Source organism: Mangifera indica, chromosome 11 (assembly GCF_011075055.1).
Source record: "Mangifera indica cultivar Alphonso chromosome 11, CATAS_Mindica_2.1, whole genome shotgun sequence".
Lineage (NCBI taxonomy): Eukaryota > Viridiplantae > Streptophyta > Magnoliopsida > Sapindales > Anacardiaceae > Mangifera > Mangifera indica.
In genome coordinates, this window is record NC_058147.1 from 12481460 (window position 1) to 12502321 (window position 20862).

A 20862-nucleotide genomic window follows, 5' to 3' on the forward strand; every position below is an offset into this window, starting at 1 on the left:
TTTTTCTTGATTTCATTGATAGTTGAAGGTAATTTTTCATTGAATCAATATTACAAAAATCCTTCAAAAGCTCAATAAATCCCTCAAATATTGTTCCATAAGGAATTTTAATCAATTGTTTAAATCATCCAACATATTTCATTGTGTTATCGCCACATTAAATCAATTCTCCTTGGTAACAAATCGATGCATAATCATCAATTTTAATTATCAATCCAACAATAACAAGTTTTTGGAAATAATTATTCATTTATAACAAAAAATCTATAATAACTATGTAAAACAGTCTTACAATTATTAATATAAAAAACCCCTCATATTTTTTTAATATTTTATTTAACCCCTTATAATTATTTAACAATTTATGTAACCCCGTCGTATGTTATCTTGTATCAAAATACATCTATATGTTCTTAACATTCCATTTAAAATGTTTTTACAATATTTAATATCAAAATACCCTATATTATTTTAATATTCCATTTAACTCTTTATAATTATCTAATATTTTATTTAACACTCTTCTATAATATCTTGTATCAAAATGTATATATCTATTCTTAATATTTCATTAAAAACATTCTTACAATGTTTAATATCAAAATACCCCCTATGTTTTCCTAATATTTCATTTAACCTCCAATAATTATTTAACAATTTATTTAACAGCCTTTTTTGTTACCTTATATCAAAATGTATCTATCTATTCTTAACATTTCATTTAAAGCGTTCTTACAATATTTAATATCAAAATACCCCTATATTTTTTAATATTTCATTTATCCCTCCATACTTATCTAATATTTCATTTAATACTCTCGTATGTTTCTTATTATCAAAATACATCTATTCATTCTTAATATGTTTTTAAATCCTTCATATATTATAAACTATCAAAATACCCTCATATTTTTCTTAACATTTCATTTAACCCCCTATAATTATCTAACCTTTTATTTAACACAATTTGATGTTCTCTTGTATCAAAAAACATCTATCTATTCTTAACCTATTATTTAAATCCTTCATGTATTATTTAATTTCAAAATACCTCGTATATTTTTTTTTAAAATTTTTTTACCCCCTAAAATTACCTAACATTGCATTTACCACCCTTGTATGTTGTCTCATATCAAAATACATTTATCTATTCCTAAAATTTCATTTATAATGCTCTTACAATGTTTAATATCAAAATGCCCCCATGTTTTTATAACATTTTATTTGACCCCCCATAATTATCTAACACTTCATTTAATATCCTTGTATGTTGTCTTGTATCAAAATATACCTATCTATTCTTAACATATTATTTAAATCCTTTATATATTGTATAATATCAAAATACCCCCATATTTCTCTAATATTCATTTAACCCCTATATTATTATCTAATATTCAAGTACTCCATTTACATGACATATAAACATGATTTAACAAATAAAATTAAGTTTTTAGATTAAAATTCGTATAAATACCTTTTTTTTACAAATAGCCTTTTTTAGATTCGAATTCTAAAATAAGAATTTCTTCCGTTCAAACGAATCTATACTAATTGATATTGAGTAAAAATGAGAGTAAAAGTGAGTGTTTAAGTGATATGAGAAGTGTGTGTAATAAGAGTGAGTGAGAGGGTTTATATACATATGGTGAAGGGTAATTTTAGTATTTTATAAAAAGTTTACGGCATTTTTGTTAGGAATAGGGAAATTGGGCATTTTTGCTTAAGAATTGGGAAATTGGGCTTTTTTTCTTAATGGAGGGGTAACTTGGCCATTTAATATAATTTCCCCATGTCATTTATTGCAAACACCTTTAGTTTTTCATGATTATTATACGAAGGTCCCTAAGTATAATAAAATGGACTTTCGAGCCCATAAACTTTCCAAGGCTCTAAATTCTCCATTTAGAATTCAGACCGAATTTAACTTGAACAATCCTCATGCCTCCATAGTTCATCAACTTCTTTTATGTGTGACCCATTGGCTTCTTTTATGTTGTTCTAAAAGACTAAGAGATTTGTAGATTTTTCGGTTCATGATGCTACTAATCCAATCGCCATCTACCAAATGGAGTTGTTGATGCTCCACAAACTATGTAATTCTTCAGTTATTTCTACAAATTTGTTGTCAATTTCAGGGAGGTAAATACTCAGATAATTTTACCATTCGTAAAATTCAGGACACAATAATTTTTCAATGAAAATTTCGTTATCTATACATAATCTTTTATAATAGGTTGAAATGCTCCTAACAAAAAAATTCTATAATATAAAAACTACCATAATTTCAACCCTTATAAAATAAACAAATTAAATAATCAGTGCCTTAAGAAATTTTCTTTATACCAACAACATCGCAGCCAGATGCAGAGACAATTCCAAAGCCTCACAGTTTCATCTCGACGTCCCGGATAAAGATTAGAAGATTCCGATGGCAACACAATCCCACACATAACTGCTCATAATAAAAAAACACCAAAAATAAACAAAAATTAAAAATGAAATGAAAAAGACCTTTAATAAAATTGATTGTACCTTCAACGGGCCTTCATGCTACTTCAACAACCTAAAACCCTCAGTTGGATTGCAAAACTTACACATCACTCCATAACCACACTTCCTTTCAACCCAATAAGCACACACTTTCTCTGTCTTCCTCACTATATGATTAATATTTGCAAAGAGTTAATACAATTTCTTCACTGCTTCAATAGCATCATTTCAATCAGCAGCCCTGAGTGCTAAACCACCTGCAACCTTAGAAACATCTTTGTAAGAAATTCCTCTGAAAACAATAATAGGCACCCGTCAGAAACAACGACTTAAGCAAGCACTCCTGGATTTAGGTTAGCCCACTTTGATGTGGGTTTCCCATCAGCGACTTAAGCAATTGCCAAGCTGATGAAACATTAGACCAGAGATGAGTGAGAAACATTTCATGTGGCCCAAGTCATCCCAACTCATTTAATAAAGGTGACAATATATACTACTAAATCGAATTTAGACATACCAACTTGGACGAAACAACCTATGATTGGCATCCTGGGATACATTCACAGATTCATCAACAATAATTAAGAATCTCAATCAAAACTTAAATAAATCCAACATTCACTCAAAATGTTACACTGGAACTTTGGATTGCAAACAATCATATTACCAAAGATTGGTCAGTAGTACTTAGCCGAAAAAAAATAAAAAAAAGAATGATTGGTAGTTGAGCTTCTACACCAGAACTTGAGTTTGTATGTTCCTAATGAAGTGGGACACTCAAAAGTTGAACATCAACATCACAAGAAAACGTGGAGTTTAGAAACACACAATACTAGTTAACGTTTCAGCACTAAGAACCCAAACAAATTCTAGGAAATAAGATTTCCATTAACGAAGATATTTGTTGGGAATCTAATTACAAAAGTCTACCATCGCATCGCAGGCCCAAAGGGAAAAATCCAGAAGGCAGCCCAGGAGGTGCGGAAGATAGCCCAACTGAGAGCAAAAGTGAAGACCATATGGGTGAGGGCAGTTTGGACAGTTCACAAAAGCAACTGAAATTAGTTGAAGCCTCCTTCCCATAATTCAGAGGAGAATCCTTAGTGGTGGGGTCCATTTACGGTAAGAAGGCTGCCTATATAATGGGGAATGCTTGGAATAGGAAGGGGGCGAATTATTATTCAGAATATTATCCCTAAGTTGGTAGAGATAGTAGGAGAGGGCTGACTTTTGAAACCCAGCTGGACTATTGTTCATTTTCTATTTCTATTTCTGTTTCTGTTGCTTTTGTTATCACCTTTTGTGGATTCTTGAATTTCCAGAGGAACTTATTGTTACATTCTTGGAACATTGTTGTAGCTATTTTTCACATTATGAATATGAAATGAAATATGATTACTGCTCTGTTTAATCTCATTACAAACATGGCTCAAGTTTGCAATAATATTGTTTAGGGATACCTGCTGAAGGAGCTATTGAAACCCTCAGCTAGGAGGTCAGTTAGCCGATCATTCAGGTTTGCAATAATATTGTTTAGGGATAATTTACAACTTCTCATAAAGAATTAGTGTGGAAACATCAACTATCGAGCAAGGAGAGAATGATGTCAAGAAGAGAGTGATGTCAATTATGACATAGTGGAAATTGACCAATTTGTATTTGATCTTGTTATAAAGGGGACAAAACAATATCGTTTTGCCCAAAAAAAAAAGAATTATGGTTTGGTTCAATTTCAAAACCACCTAAACCAAAACCCAAATTGTAAACCATTTTCCAAATTTTTTTCAACCCAACTCAAACCAAACTACAAAAAAAATTGAATGGTTCAATTTAGTTTTATAGTTTTAACCGTGTTTTGCACACTCTCATCAAAAATTTCTAGGAGGTACATACTTAGAGATAGATATACACTTGGTCAAATTCAAGACACATTGATTTTTCAATGACAATATAATCCTTGAAACTAAGTAGCACTACTCAGTTCCATTTAAAGGTGTAATCAATCTGAGTCTTGTAAAGTGGTGCTTAGCTTGAGCTCCACTTAATTACATTAAAGGAGAACTCAAGCTCGAGCTTGAGACAAGAAGATTGATTCGATCTTGACTCAAAAAATTACATTCAAACACTTTAACTTTCAAAACAATATTATAAACCTCATAATTTATATATTTATCAATTACCTTTGATATTCAAAAATAAAAAATAAAATTTTTGGAGTGTAAATGCAAGATTTGAAAATTTTAGTAGAATATTGATATTTTACTCGAGTTGAGTCATCAATTTAGTGAGCCAACCAACATCAACCTCTAGCTCAAGTGTTTGAACTCAAGTGGTTTAAGATAAAGCTTGACTTTACTTAAATCAAGCCAAGCCTAACTTAAGATATCTAGGTCATAAGCAACTCAACGTTGTTTACACCCTTAGTTTCGTTATCTAATACACGATTTTTTATCAAAAGTCTTAAATGCTCCTAATAAAAAAAGTCTAAAATAATATAAAAAATAAATTAATTTCAATCCTTATTAAAGAAACAAATCAAATAATCAATGAATTAAGAAATTTTCTAAATACCAACAAATCAAAAACCAAGTAATCCAAAAGAACAATCGTGGCTAGACAAATAGACAATACCAAACCCTCACTGTTTCATCTTGACTTCCTAGATAAATCTTATTAGATTGTAATGACAAAGAATCCCACACATATGATAAACCCATTAATTCAATGACAAGAATGACACCGGAAATCAATAAAAACTAAAAAAATGAAAAAAAAAATTACTTAAAATGACACCCAGAAATCAGTATTGTAAACTTACACATCACTTTATAACCACACTTCTTTTTAACACAATAAGCACACACTTTCTCAGTCTTCTTCACCATCCAATTATAATTTGCAAAAGAGTTCATACGATTTCTTTACCAGTTCAATCACATCGATTTAATCAACAACCTTGAATGTGAAGCCATCTACAACCTTTGATAACATTAAAAATGCACTTGTTAGAAACAAAGATGTGTCAGCCATATACTAACAGCAACTCGATGGTCACCCTAAAACCAAAAATGAAGATATGGATTATAATTTGCGAATATCTGGGGTTGAGTATCATTACACTAATTTAATATCATTTTAGAATTAATTAAGTTCACAAAATAATTCATTACTTGGTGTTCAAATAAATAATCTAACAGCTATCATGAAACATGTTAATCCAACATGAAAAAATACATAGACTCAACCATACTAGCACTAATGACTTCAGAAATTCTGATACTGTAATAAATAATAGACTTCAAGCGGACTACCATACTAGTGAGTTTGAATATTAACGTATTATTTAGTATAATACCCTCATGGGTTTTGCAAATGTGGAGAGAAACTAGACTGAACATAGATAAGGATGCAAATTCACCATCGACTATTCATCTTGCAACTTTACTCAGATTAACAGGATTGAAATGTGGATTGCAGTGAATAAAATATAACGATTTAGTTTAGAAATAACAACACTTGAATGCACCGAACTATTAGTTTTTTGAATAAAAAAAATTGAAACTTTTTTTTTTTTAAATGCATGGACTGAAATTTCATAATTTCCTATTGAAAAACCTAACTTGCATTCTCTTACACAGAAACAGGTCCAACCTTTAATACCATTTAAATTTAGATTTTTGTTTTAATTTAGAAATCATGACCAGGATATTTCTTGGTTAACATGCACAATTTAAGGTTGACATGGATATTTATTGGTTGACTGATTTTTTTTTTTCCTAATAAGGAGACCGAAATTTCATATTTTCCTATTGAGCACTACAATGTTGGCACAAACCTTTACATAGAAACTTTGACATCTGGCAAGACTCTTGTGATAAGTTGCACTCCCTCAGAAAATGCAGTTACTTGACAATCAACTATCTGTACGTTCTTGGTTTGAGAACGCTGGTAGCAAATTTAGGACTTCACTGTAGTTTTTATACCTTTGTAGTAAATCTAGAATAATTGAAGCCGTGGATGCATCTGGCTTCACATTTCTCTCTTTCATTTTGTGAAGAAGTTCTACCACTTTTGAAGTCTCATTATTTTGCAAGAAACCAGACATAAGAGTATTAAAACTGTTGCAATTTGGAGCACAATCGTTTTGTTCCATATCTGATAAAAAATTACTTGCCATCTCCAACTTCCCTTCTTTACAAAGTCCATACAACAGAATGTTATATGTCACAACATCTGGAACAAATCCTTCATTGTGCCATCTGTTAAATAGTTCCAAAGCAATATTGAGTCTTCTTGTTTTGCACAAACCATCAATGAGACAATTGAAAGTAATGATGTCAGGATGAATGTTTCCGTTTCTTAAAGAATGAAACAGTTCAACAGCCTCCAAAACACAACCATTTTTGCAAAACCCATCAATAAGAATATTATACGTAATTAAATTGGGAGGAACATTACTAAGTTGCATCTCATCAAATAGTTTTTTTGCATGTCCAACTTTACCATATATGAAAAGACCTTTTAGCAAGGTGTTAAATGTAACAATTGTTGGCTGAATTCCCTTTGAGGTCATTTCCTTATAAACACAAATAGCTTCATCAGCTTTTCGATTCTTACAATACCAATTGATCAACGTAGTGTAGCTAACTACATTAGGTTTGCATCCCTTACTCAACATCAAAGAAAACAATTCCTTAGCATCATCAATTTTATTTGCCAAGCACATACCATTCATTAAAATACTGAAGCTAAAAACATTAGGCTTACACCCCTTACTTTCCATGGAATCAAATAGTTTTCTTGCATCCTCAATTCTACCTGCCAAGCAGTAACCACTTAAAATTGCATTGTAAGTAATTGTGTTGGGGTGAATACCTCTATTAATCATTAGTTGGAGCAATCCATTGGCTTCATCAATCTTCCCATTCTTACAAAGTTCATCCATAACCACAGTAAATGTCACCTCATCAGGCTTTACACCTTCATCCGACATTTCTGCAAATAAAGTTTTAGCCTCCTCCCAATTAGATGTATTGCACAATCCGTAAATTAAAGTGTTGTAAGTAATCACGTTTGGATTAACAGCCTTGGACTTCATTTCTGAAAACAGTTCCTTCGCCTTGTCTACTAAGCCATATTTGCAAAGACCATCTATAATAGCAGCATAGCAAACAACATTAGGCTTGCAAATGACACCAAATTCACCATTCCCATTATTCATTTCCTCAAATAACTGAAGGGCAACAGTGACATTACCTGTTCTACAAAAGCCAGTGATCAAACACCCAACTGTAACCACATCAGGCCTACATCCAACAGAAACCATTTTTCCAAACAATTCAATCGCCTTCTCAATTTTGCCCTCCTTACAAAGACCAATAATCAGACTAGTAAAAGTCACGGCGTCAGGGTAAAAACCCCTCCTAAAAATACTCGCAAAAACCACAAAACCGTCAGAAACCCGGACCATTTTGCATAAGCAATTAACAACAATGTTCAAAGTAATCAAATTAGGCAACAACCCAGCTGAAACGAACCTCGTGTATAGCACAAGGAATTCATCGTAATATTTTTTCTTAATAAGTGCAGAAAACAAAATACTGAAAGATGACATACCAGGAGTGGGGTCCATATGAATCATGTAATCGAAAGAATCAAGAGCTTCATCAAGAGAAAAGTTACCCGACTTGCAGTTTACATGGAGGAAATTATCAAGTTTAGAAAGGTGTTTAATAGTAGTGGTGCGTTTGGCTGATTTCAGTGACGAAGGAATGAATGAAGATGAAAATCTAACATTCAAAGATGATTTAAAGGAAAAAATAATTGAAGTTTTAAGAAACATTTTCGAAGAGGGGATCTGTGAAGAGAGGGAGTTTGAAATTCCTTGGTGAACGGCCGTAAAGAGATTTGTGCGACGGGAAATGTACAGGGGCAGACGCATCATAAGTTTGATCCTACTCCCACGCATCGCAAATAATGTTTAATTACTGATTTGTCCTCTATCGTTAGTAAGTGTAACAGTACTAACGCATCAGTACCCCTATATAAAACATTTAAAACTTTAGTCCTTTTTAATTAATTACTAATAATTTGAAATATAAAATTGATGACCTCCTTTTAATTCAGTATATTTTATAAGGAACCGCTAATATGACCTATAATTGAATTATGAAGGCAAAACAAGTTATTCTACCCAAGGTTTAGTCCTCTAACTTTTAAATTTTAAATAGCTAACTACTAATTAAATCTATTAATAATAAGAGTATAATTGTCATTGTATTTAATAATATTAAAAAAATAAAAATTTTATCCTTTTTGCTTAATTAATTTTTAAAAAACTCATTTTTTTTCATCATAGCTTTGAAAACTAACACTTCTTCTTGTTAGGGTTTCTTATTTTTAACTTATCAACCACCCTCTTAACTTTTATAAAAATCAAAGTTACACCCACAACTACATTCTCTTCTTTTTATTACCTTTCTTCTCGGTCCGACGATGTAATTTTCATTTTGTTGATAGTCTCTCCCTTGCCAATAATATTTTTGGCCTCTTTATTAAAGTTTCAATTTAATAATTTACAATTTTAAACTAACAAATTGAATAACAAGTTAAATAATTTAGATTTTTAAAAAATTAACATATATAATGTTGTCAAATAAACTAAATCTTGGGTGGGAATAATTCTTTTGCCCATTTAAAAATTTATTATACTATAAGTGCGGGGAAATAACAAATGCCTTTATTCTTATATTTATATATATATTATATATTTATATATATATATATATATATATATATATATATATATTTATTTTATTTATTTATTTATTTGTCTATTTATTTATTTATGGTAATTAATTGGAAATAACAATGATGATTTATAGAATGAGCACAACATTTTAATCTTATATAAAAAAATTTGAAGTATAACATTTATTGAAGCACAATGTATAATAGGTAGAGAATTATTGATTAAGAGTTCAAGAGTTATGAACAGGATGATGCAAAAACATTTTATTCCTAATATTATAGGTAGAAATTAATAAGGAAAGATTATAATAAACATATAAAGATTATAGTCAACACTATTTAATTTAATTTGATCTTGTTTTTGATTGATATGATTCTGATTTGATATGATTTTGACTTTAATTTAATCTTATTTTGATTTTGATTTGATTTGATTCTAATTTTTTATAATTGGTGGATGTTCGTACAAAAGACAAAAATGACCTTCTGTGACATGTAATAGGTTATGGTGGATGACTGTACAAAAAGGGCATATGGTTGTTCACAAAGTAAAAGTGGATTATATCCCTAGGGTTTCAACATGACTATGAAGAGGAAGGCCAAGTCATTAATGAGGAAGATGTGTACACTATGTACAAGAACGTGCATCATGATCAAGGATGCTTGTGAGTAGTTAACCATGTACGAGAGACTAGGTACTTGACTATGAGCCCTAGGATGTACTATTGTACATTCAATAAGGAAGTAAAGTTGAGTTAAGTCAAGAACCCAAAAATTCATAATGTTGTCTGAAGGATAATACTGATGTATATCGTATATAATAGTATTGAGTCATGCCTAAAGAGTTTAACAATATAGTTAGGCCATAAGAGAAAGAAAAATTAGGGTGAAAACTACTTATGAGTCTAAATTAAGTTAGGGACTCGAGATGCATGTATGTTTATACATGAGCATATGCCAATTAGTGTTATCATATTAAACCATTATCTTTCATTAGTAGATATTTTTCATGGGGTTGTTACGAGATGACACTTATAACGACTCTTTCTATATATGCCCATAGTAGAGCATCGCTCATAGTTAGCAGGACAGAATATTCGTGGAAGGGTAAAATAGCCCATAGTAGGGGTTACATACAATATCACAATACAATAATGTTTTTAAGGAAATGAGACTGTACAGTATGTTACATGACTAAGGTGACAAATCTATTTTTAACCTAATTTGATCAGCACATAAATTTAAGTATTTTGTAAAAGTACAAAGTGTTTTCACTTGAGTTTTCAAGTATTTAGAGGAAAAGTCATCTAAATATAAGATCTCAAGTGTATCTTAGATGACCAACAGATTTTTTTATCATAGTTATGAGACCCTAGTGTTTTTTGAGATGACTATATGAGACCAAAGGTGTTCCTAAGATAAAGTTAAGAAAGGATTGGAAGCACTTCTAATTACAAAGTCATTAAAGATTGAAGTCCAAGAAAAGTACTTCTAATGACTAAGTTAGAGTAGAAGCAAGTCAAGGTTATAATGGGGATTAATTAAGTTTAAGTAAAACCTCAATACGGCCAAGTAATTTATTACTCACTCCTCTACTTTTAATGTTTTCTAGGTAATGAGTGCTATGTATGGATTTATCTTGGTTTGTTACACACATTATTTAAGTATCTTTATGTATTTAGACATTTTTTGCATGTTTTCGCATCTAAATTTAATAAAGGGTATTTACGAAATTTTTTAAAATTATGATTTGATGGATAAACACTTTTAAGTGTCATGCATGTTTTTTTTAGTTTATGTACTTACGTTTCCCTTTGAAGGATAATATTTTGGGAAATTATATTAAATGCCCAAAATTAAGAGAGTCTAAGTGAGATTATCCAAAACAATCATGTTTAAGAAAAAATGCCCCATTTTTGTGAAATGACCAAACTACCCTTGTATATAAACAAAGAAAATTTTCTTATTTCCCCCAGTAATCTTCCACGATTCCACTGTGTAAATTCAAAGAAAATTTTTGCTTTACGGTCATCCCATGGGCGAAGAGATTTTTGATGATCGAAAATGACAAAGAAAGTTAGTATATCTTCCCTAATCTTGTTTAAATCAAGTTATTGTTCATATTATTGACATTTGAGTGAGATTTTGTGGTTTGAAACTTTAGGGTTTTGATTTTGAACAATGCTTAAAATGTTTTGATTCTTGGTTGTTTTCGTTGAATTTCTTGAGGGGTTTTGTGTTATAGCCTATATAGATTTAATTTGTGTTGAAATTGGAGGCCGAAACAACGAATTTTTGGTCGAAAAATATGTTCGAAGAGATCAACAGTCTGACCGTGGGAACGGTGTATCCCATGGTTAGGAGAGATTGATTGTGGGTTAGAGGGTTAAGTTGCGTTTTCAAAACATTAGGGAGCTGGTGGAGAGCGGCAAGTCCACAGGGTGTGTTTATGAAATTTGCCATATGACAATGGGCTAATGTTGTGAATATCGTGGGTTGAAGGAAAAATGTACTTTTTTGAAACTGTAGGGGCGCTAAAAGATTAGAAAATTACTGAGGGGGCAAGGGATTAATATTGAGCTTGTTTGTACTAGAAATTTTCTCAGGGGGTAAATTGATATTTTTTATATCTACGGTTTTTGGACGTATAGTTTTCGAATTTTATATCTGTTTTAGGGTTTTTCGATATATAGTTTTCTAATTTGACATTTGATTTTTTGATTTTTGTGCTTTTTTGACACATTTTACGATGTAATAACGTAATTTCAACTCAATATTTCGATTTTTTTATTTATAGGATATATCAATTCGTATTTTTGAATTTCAATTTTGTTTTTTCGAATTTCGTGGTTTTATGATTTATCAACTCGTATTTTCAGATTTTCAAATGATTTTTCAATTAGTGACATTCTTACGTATTTCAACTTATAAAGTTCGAATTTGAATTCCGTTTTTTCGATTTTTGCTGCTTTAGGATAAATTGACTCTTTTTTTCAGACTTTCTAATGATTTTTTAACTATTCACATTCTATGGAATTTTAGTTTTGTTTTTTGAATTTTGCCGTTTTATGATATATCGATCGTATTTTCCAGATTTTCAAACGATTTTTTGATTATTGATAGTTTAAGGTATTTCAACGTTTAAAATTTAAATTTCAGTCTTTGAATACACAAGCGGAACATCCTAATGCCATGAAAAAATTTGTAAATCGATGGTCATCGTTTGTTTCAATAACAGTAATGGTGCTTGAATTAGTACGCTGTAGATTGTAGCAATAATTTGGTTAGAGCATAAATAATTCCTCCGATAAGCCCTTCAATGAATTTATAGCCCAGTTTCTTGCCCGTCATGCCTGTGAATATGAAATGTCAATTTTTACCGGTCGACGATGTCCACAAATATTTCCTTAGGCCGATAAATTCAATCAATCAACACAAATTTTGACCTCATTAGTACACTTGTTTATGATATGACATGATTTGATCAACTGAACATGTGTGGATAGGATTCATATGGTTGATTTGAAATACTTTATCGACTTTGGACTTGTTTGCATGTATATACCACTCATAATTTTCAGCCTTGAACTTAATTTCCCATCGCACCCTATCAGACTTCTTGAACATGAATTGAAATCCTTTAAGTAAGATAAATTGCTTCATAGCATCTTTCAATTATACTTTATTATGGAAAATATCATCAACCTTTACACCATTCTCTTCTTGGATCGATTGGTACCACCTGATAATGTAACCTGATAATGTTAATGGCTGTGGACAAAAATTAAGAAGCTACTTAAATGGATCAGTAGGGATATTGTCAAAAAATGGCTTAGAATAATTTCTACCACCTGAAATAGGATTTTCAAGCTGCAAACTATACATACCCTTAGTAACTGGTGTCATATACTCAGGTTCTACCTCTTCAAAAGGAATATTAGGCATATCATTTCCATCAAAGTCACTCCAGTTGGGAACCCTATCTTTTTCTTCATGAGCCCATAAGTTTACAATGTACAATGGGTCATTACTAAAATCAATTAAGTTTTTCAAATCGTATTCTTTTTTCACCCCACTAATTTCTCCTTCATCTTCATCTTTTTCCTCCTATCCTTCAATTGGAGTACATGTAACAAAAATAGGAATACATTCCTGTAAGTACTGAGACATATCAATAAGACCTTGGACTCTTCATCATTTTGGATCTGTACGGGGCAATCAAACTTAATTTTTCTTGGCTTCATTGATAGTTGAAGGTAGTTTTTCATTGGATCAATACCGCAAGACTCCTTCAAAAGCTCAATAAATCCCTCAAATGTTATTTCATAAGGAATTTTAATCAATTGTTTGGATCTTCCACATATTTTATTGTGTTGTCGCTACCTTGAACCCATTTTTCTTGATAACAAACCGATGCATAACCATCCATTTTAATTATCAATCCTACAATGACAAATTTTTAGAAATAATTATTCATTTATAACAAAAAATTTGTAATAACTATGTAAAACAGTTTTACAATTATTAATATAAAAAACGCTTTATATTCTTTTAATATTTTATTTAACCCCTATAATTATTTAACAATTTATGTAACACTCTCGTATATTATCTTGTATCAAAATGCATCTATTTTTTCTTAACATTCCATTTAAAACGTGTTTACAATGTTAATATTAAAATGCCCCCTATATTTTTTTAATATTTATTTAACTACCTATAATTATCTAATATTTTTTAACACCATTGTATAATATCTTGTATCAAAATGTATCTATCTATTCTTAATATTTTATTAAAAACGGTCTTACAATATTTAATATCAAAATATCCCTATATTTTCCTAAATTTCATTTAACCCCCTATAATTATCTAATAATTTTTTAACAACTTTTTCTGTTACCTTATGTTAAATATATGTATCTATTCTTAACATTTCATTTAAAACTTTCTTACAATGTTTAATATCAAAATAACTTCTATATTTTTTAACATTTCAGTTCGCCCCCACACTTATCTAATATTTTATTTAATACCCAGTATGTTTTCTATTTTCAAAATACATCTATTCATTCTTAACATGTTTTTAAATTCTTCATATATTATGAAATATCAAAATACCCTCATGTTTTTCTTAACATTTTATTTAACCCCTTATAATTATTTAACATTTCATTTAACACCATTTTATATTCTCTTGTATCAAAAAACATCTATCTACTCTTAACATATTATTTAAATCCTTCATGTATTATGTGATTTCAAAATACCCCTATACTTTTTTAATATTTCATTTTACCCCGTATAATTACCTAACATTGCTTTCCCACCCTTGTATGTTGTCTCATATCAAAATACATCTATCTATTCCTAAAATTTCATTTATAATGCTCTTACAATGTTTAATATCAAAATGCCCCTCATATTTTTATAACATTTCATTTGACCACCCATAATTATCTAGCACTTCATTTAACACATTTGTCTTGTATCAAAATATACCTATCTATTATTAACATGTTATTTAAATTCTTTATATATTGTATAATATCAAAATACCCCATAGTTCTCTAACAATCTTTTAACCCCTATATTATTATCTAATATTCAAGTACCCCATTTACATGGCATATAAACTAGATTTAACAAATAAAATTAAGTTTTTAGGTTAAGATTTGTATAAATATATTTTTTTCACGAATAGCCTTTTTTCGATTCGAATTCAGAAATACGAATTTCTTCCGTCCAAACGAACCTGTACTAATTGATATTGAGTAAAAATGAAAGTGAGAGTGAGTGTTTGAGTGAGATGAGAAGTGTGTGTAATAAGAGTGAGAGAGAGAGTTTATATAGATGTGGTGCAAGGTAATTTTGGTATTTTAAAAAAAGTTTAGAACATTTTTTCTTAGGAACATGAAAATTGGACATTTTTGCTTATGAATAGGGAAATTGGGCTTTTTTGCTTGATGGATGGGTAATTTGGCCATTTAATATAATTTCCCTAATATTTTTAAAGGGGATGTTACATACACTTTTTTCACACACTAAATTCAGGATTCATTTTCTTAATTGTAACAGACATAAACTCATTGTTAAGAACAACTAAAAAAATGTTAAGGACAAGCAACTAGCCCGAATAAATGCTCCTCTAAATTGTGCGAACTAATAAAATAAACGCCTATGCACACTAGTAGTGACAATTTTTTTCCTAACAGTAGGATCGACTGCCTGTAATTAAGCTCAACATAGGAAATACTTTTGATATGGGTTGAATGAGTAAATACAATATCATTAGATTCGAGGCTTCTATCAGATCTTAAAGTAGAACTAGAAGAAATCCATGAATAATCCATTTTATAATGCTAGTCACAAAACAACTTTGATACCATGAAAGGTTTCGCATGAATTTAAAAAAACATTAAAAAAAGACAACAGACACTTTGAGAAAAAAAATATCTCAATTTTTTATTTAAAAAACTATTATAACTGATTGTATTTCTGAAAAAAGAAAAAAGGGACTAACAGATAGAAATAGCTATTAAATCGAATCACTCACCATCTGATCATGCTTTATGACTATCGAAACATTGATCAAATGAAAGTTGATTTGAAGATTTGTATGTTAGGTTTTTAGAGAAAGAGAGAGAGAGCTGTATTTTAGAAGTAGTGAAAATATCTGATGAAAATCTCGACATTCTTTGACTGGAGAAATATATAAGCCACTAGACGTCATCGTTTTTTCCTTTATTTTTAAAACGCTTCTTCCAACAATAAAAGAGGCGCACAATATATAACATTTTTAACTTTTTAATATCCCCTATGACTTTCAATGTTTTGTTAAGGTCAATTTTAGTTGTTGTTGCTATTGGGATCTAAAAATGAACAACTTCTTAAATAATTTTTTTTTTGCTTTTTTAACTGTTGATAAGTTCTTGAAAATGCACTTACCCATAGTGTTTTTCAGAATTTATTGTGAAATATTAGGTTTGATTTGAGTGATTAGAATTAATTGTGCTATAAATTTTGTGTACTACCAAAATATTCCATTTTAGAAATTGAACTCCTATGAGTAAAGACTAACCAAATCAATGAAGTTTCAGAGCATCTCTTTTGTAATCAAAATCGTTATTGCATTAAGAGTGACACCCACTGTTAGAATGAAAAAAAAAGGGGGGGGGGGGGGGGATTTTTTTTTCCTGCAATTGTGTGTTGTACTCAACTGAGGTTTCGAAAATTAACTAAGGTACAAGCAAAAGAGCTACAAGAGTTAACAGTGGTAGGAGAAGAGCAACGGTGAATTTTAAAAAAGATTTAAAAAAAGACAATAGGCCCTTTGAGAAAAAAATATCTCTATTTTTTATTGAAGAAACGATTACAACTGTTTGTATTTCTGAAAAAAATCTGACTAACAGATAGAAATATCTATTAAATCAAATCACTCATCATCTGATCATGCTTTCTGACTATTGAAACATTGATCAAATAAAAGTTGATTTGAAGATTTGTATGTTAGGTTTTTAGAGAAAGAGACAGAGAGCTGTATTTTAGAAATAGTGAAAATATCTGATGAAAATCTCGACATTCTTCGACTGGAGAAATATATAAGCCACTAGACGTCATCGTTTTTTCCTTTATTTTTAAAACGCTGCTTCCAACATTTCTAAATAATAAGAGCGCACAATATATAACATTTTACTTTTTAATATCCCCTATGACTTTCAATGTTTTATTAAGGTCAATTTTAGTTGTTGTTGCTATTGGGATCTAAAAATGAACAACTTTTTATCTTCTTAAATAATTTTTTTTTCTTTTTTAACTGTTGATAAGTTCTTGAAAATGCACTTATCCATAGTGTTTTTCAGAATTTATTGTGAAATATTAGGTTTGATTTGAGTGATTAGAATTAATTGTGCTATAAATGTGTTTTTCAACAAAATAATGGGTAAATTTTGTGTATTATCATGTCTCGGGTGTTTGAAAATGATATTATGGAAGAGATTTTGTGACTATGAAAATCAAACATATTAAGAATTGGAGTTAAACAAAGCGGTTTTCATATTTCAAATAATAGATTCTTATATTCAAGAAAGAGGATTCAATGTCTCCACATCCAAGAATGTGATGTGGAGACACTGAAAAGACATAGTAAGTTATGCCTTGGAATTTGAAGAGCAATGTCGTGGCACAAAGAGGGTAGAAGATTAGATATGTTAGGTTATTAAAAACCTAACACCGCGGGTGCATAGAATAGTCTAGATTTCCCCCCGTGAAATAGTTTGATTTAACTTAGCTTATTGTTAGGTAAAATATGTTCCTAAATAGTTCCCAATATGCTTTAAAAAAGAAAAAACTTCATCAAGTTCCACGCATTTTAGAATTGAAAAATTAAAAAAAGTAGAAGAAAAAAATAATAGGTTGGGCTTTGGATTAAATGTATGATTTGATGAAGTTGAACATACATAAGAATGAATCACCTAAATGCCTCAAACGATTATTGTGGATTAAAAGACCTAGACACAAGTAATTGGAATATGTCTTCCTTTGAGGATTGGCTCAACGTTTAAACAAGAAGACGTTGTTGGACCCGCTTCAGTGCCATTGAAAACCAAGTTGATATCACCAATCTCCACATTTTTGCACGGATTCAATCTGCTACACAGAAGATTAACTGCAACTTTGGCGGAGGAAGTGCGCAAAATGTTGTTGTATTTCACGTTGCTGGTCTTCACCTTTCAGGGAACCTATACAAATTGATAAGCGAAAAATTAGTTTAGTCGCATTACTACTTGAGAAATCAACCGTGAACGACTAGTATTGTGTTCATATACCTTCTTGTTACAAGCATTATATGGGTAATATTCCTGACCAATAACAATGGGGTTTTGGACATTATTCATGACAATGTCTTCAAATGTGAAATTGGAAAGTACACCCTCATAAGAGTCGGGCCATGTCTTGATTCTTACACCATTGTCGGTGCCTGTGAAGGTGCAGTTTCTCACTGTCAAACCAGTAATTTCTTATTGGGAGTCCTTCCAAAACTACCAACATTACCAACACTAATACCATGTCCTGGTCCACATAAGACATTGGAGACAAGAATGTTTTCACTTTCGGGACTGAGTAAGACACAATCATCACCAGTTCCTATCAATGAATCATAAATCTTAATCTCAGTTGATGAGCCGATGTGAATTCCATCAGTGTTGGGATTATCCCCAGGTGCTGAGATCTCGATAGATTTTAGGTTCAAGTTGTAGCAGGCGAAAACGTTGATATGAACTTTCTTGCTATTAATAGATTTTATTTCTTCAATTGTTCAGTCGTTGAAAAAATCTAGTGTTTTAAGTATTAAAAGGGGATATGCAAGGCATATAATGTAACTCAACATTGGAAGCTCGCACTTGGAGTTTTTGTGGCAGTCATTTTGTTTCCATGCGGTTTGTCCTTGGCCATGGAAAATTCCACCTCCAGCGAGGGTAAAGTTGTTGAGGTATCGAAAGCCAATCCATATTTTCTTATCAACAATGTTGAAAGGTCAGCAGGAGCCTTCACAAATCCCTTCACAGCAAAATAAATTGGACCTTTGCATGGACCTTCAAACACCACTGAACTGATCAAGTATTTCCCTGGTGGGACAAATACCTTGCTTTTGCCATTCCAATCACAAGCTTTTTTCCAAGCAACAGTAAAAGCCTGAGACTCAACATAAGTTTTGATAATGCATATATGAAAAAGACAGTGATATTGTCTCTAAATATGAGTTCTGCCAAGCCCAGTACAATAAGTACTCAAGCACATTCAAAGAAAGGGGAAAAAGGAAAGAGTTAATATAAAACTATACTGACCTTGCTGTCATCACTCTTCCCATTTGCTATGGCACCGAAATCCATTACATTGAAAATCGCTTCATTTATTGCACAAATATTTTTTTGACAATATAAGCGCAATCAAGATAGAAAATACTTGTTAAGAGTATAAAATGGAATCCATGAGAGCCTGTAATTATATATAGCTAGCTTGATGAACTGAACTTTAATAATAAATTAGTGTGCTTCACTTTGTTTATGGTAGCTATATTGATTTTAAGAGGCATTTATAGATTCTCGATAGCACTCTATCCCACTAGTTTTCCTTTAAATAAAATTATTGGCCTGTGTTTATTTACCATGATTCTGCGAGTAACTTAATACAGTGGCCACTAGTAAGTTAGAGGAACTTCCTTATACAAATAAGGCTGATTGTTGCTGACACTGTAAGAAAAGCAAGCTATTTTAAAAATAGGAAGATTTACAAATGTTGATTCTATTAACATATGGAGGACAATTGAGCCTCTACTTTTCTATTCCTAATAGTAATTGTGTAGCTCATTTTCGACTATCTAGAACAATTTTGCTTGTGAATTTGATTCATTGAATACGACATCAATGTATTGTAGTTTACTATAAGCAAACTAGCACGATTTGTGATACCTAAAGTTTATGAAGATTTACATGTACATAAATCTTACTAACCAAATGGCTAGCACGTCAATTTTTAACGGCAGAAGGCTTGTTTGTCATTAAATTAATGAATAGAACTAGCTTGTCATTTTCTACTATGGCAATTATACGACTTGTCATTCAGTATATACTGATAAAATAATCAATTTCTTTATGCACTTAACTTTTTGAATAAATAATTAATTAAATTTGCACAAATAATTTAAAAAGATTTTGTGGTTTATCCGAGCCTTAAGAATTTGTCGAATCAACGACACAAACAGCAAGCATAAGGTAATATTGATCCAAAATGGCGTCAAGCACAATTTATTACAATACCAAGGTTTGCATCTACCAAAAGATTCCATTTTAGAAATTGAACTCCTATGCGTAAAGACTAACCAAATCAATGAAGTTTCAAAGCATCTCTCTTTTAATCAAAATGGTTATTGCATTAAGAGTGACACCCACTGTTAGAATTAAAAAAAAAAAAAAAACGAAGATTTGTTTTTTCCTGCAATTGTGTGTTGTACTCACCTGAGGTTTCGAAAATTAACTAAGGTACAAGCAAAAGAGCTACAAGAGTTAACAGTGTTGGGAGAAGAGCAACGGTGATCAAAACACATTGTTTTTCTCAACAACATATCTTCGTTTGAAATGAGTTTAGGGTTACTTCATTCACACATTTTGTACTACTCCTTCTTTCTCTCCAGTTCAACACTTGTAGAATCTGGAAGTTTTTGAAGAGGTGTGGATTGTCTGAGTCTAAAATCAACAGTGATGACATGAAGAAGGTAACGTAGTTTCAGATCTACAATTGAAATTTGTTTTAGATTCAATTTATTTAGTTTTTCAATTTTTTGTAATGATGACTTTTTTTCTCGTATAAATATATGATGTAATTAGTCTTCAACAGTGTGAGTAATGAAAATGAGAACGTTTGAGTACTATTCAATTTTATATTTCTCTAATTTTTCATATATTCTTGCTTTTCGTAGCTATATTCTCTGTATTTTTTTTCTTCTTGAAGTCAGTTCCTTTGTCCTTTTTTTACGGCACTTTTCTCTCCTTGATTTAAAATTTTCTCTTGTATTTGTTTTCTGTTCATGGTATCAGAGTTACTGACTAACGTTAATGG

General features: G+C 30.7%; 2 protein-coding genes across 6 annotated transcripts; both read right to left on the minus strand.

Annotated features, from left to right (window-relative positions):
• Positions 1-2349: 2349 nt before the first annotated feature.
• On the minus strand, positions 2350-8304 carry LOC123229481 (pentatricopeptide repeat-containing protein At1g62670, mitochondrial-like). Of its 5 annotated transcripts, none has more exons than XR_006504883.1 (5): positions 8110-8304; positions 7750-7916; positions 7369-7644; positions 2536-2750; positions 2350-2455 (listed from the first exon to the last, which is right to left on the minus strand). XR_006504883.1 is itself a non-coding variant. In XM_044655324.1 (4 exons), the coding sequence occupies exons 2-4, from the start codon at positions 7817-7819 to the stop codon at positions 6718-6720; spliced, it is 381 nt and encodes a 126-aa protein (XP_044511259.1). In that variant the 5' UTR covers positions 7820-7916; positions 8110-8304; the 3' UTR covers positions 5639-6717. The 5 variants fall into 5 exon arrangements, 2 of the variants coding, with proteins under 2 accessions (XP_044511259.1, XP_044511258.1); XR_006504884.1 differs by having other exon boundaries at positions 2360-2458; XR_006504882.1 differs by lacking the exons at positions 2350-2455; positions 2536-2750 and adding an exon at positions 5044-5472 and having other exon boundaries at positions 6329-7644.
• Positions 8305-17753: 9449 nt separating this feature from the next.
• LOC123228750 (polygalacturonase-like) lies at positions 17754-19136 on the minus strand. Its single transcript, XM_044654210.1, has 5 exons — positions 19092-19136; positions 18648-18939; positions 18310-18552; positions 18072-18223; positions 17754-17972 (listed from the first exon to the last, which is right to left on the minus strand). Exons 1-5 carry the CDS (start codon positions 19134-19136, stop codon positions 17754-17756), a joined length of 951 nt encoding a protein of 316 aa, XP_044510145.1.
• Between the last annotated feature and the right edge of the window lie 1726 nt (positions 19137-20862).

Coding starts and splice junctions, on each gene's coding strand:
- LOC123228750 (XM_044654210.1), bottom strand. CDS start 19,136: ATGGATTTCGGTGCCATAGCAAATGGGAAGAGTGATGACAGCAAG. Junction 18,553..18,647: donor GACTGCCACAAAAACTCCAA/GTGCGAGCTTCC, acceptor GAACAATTGAAG/AAATAAAATCTATTAATAGC. Junction 18,224..18,309: donor CTTATGTGGACCAGGACATG/GTATTAGTGTTG, acceptor GCACCTTCACAG/GCACCGACAATGGTGTAAGA.
- LOC123229481 (XM_044655323.1), bottom strand. CDS start 7,819: ATGGTTTCTGTTGGATGTAGGCCTGATGTGGTTACAGTTGGGTGTTTG. Junction 7,645..7,749: donor CACTGGCTTTTGTAGAACAG/GTAATGTCACTG, acceptor CTGCTATTATAG/ATGGTCTTTGCAAATATGGC.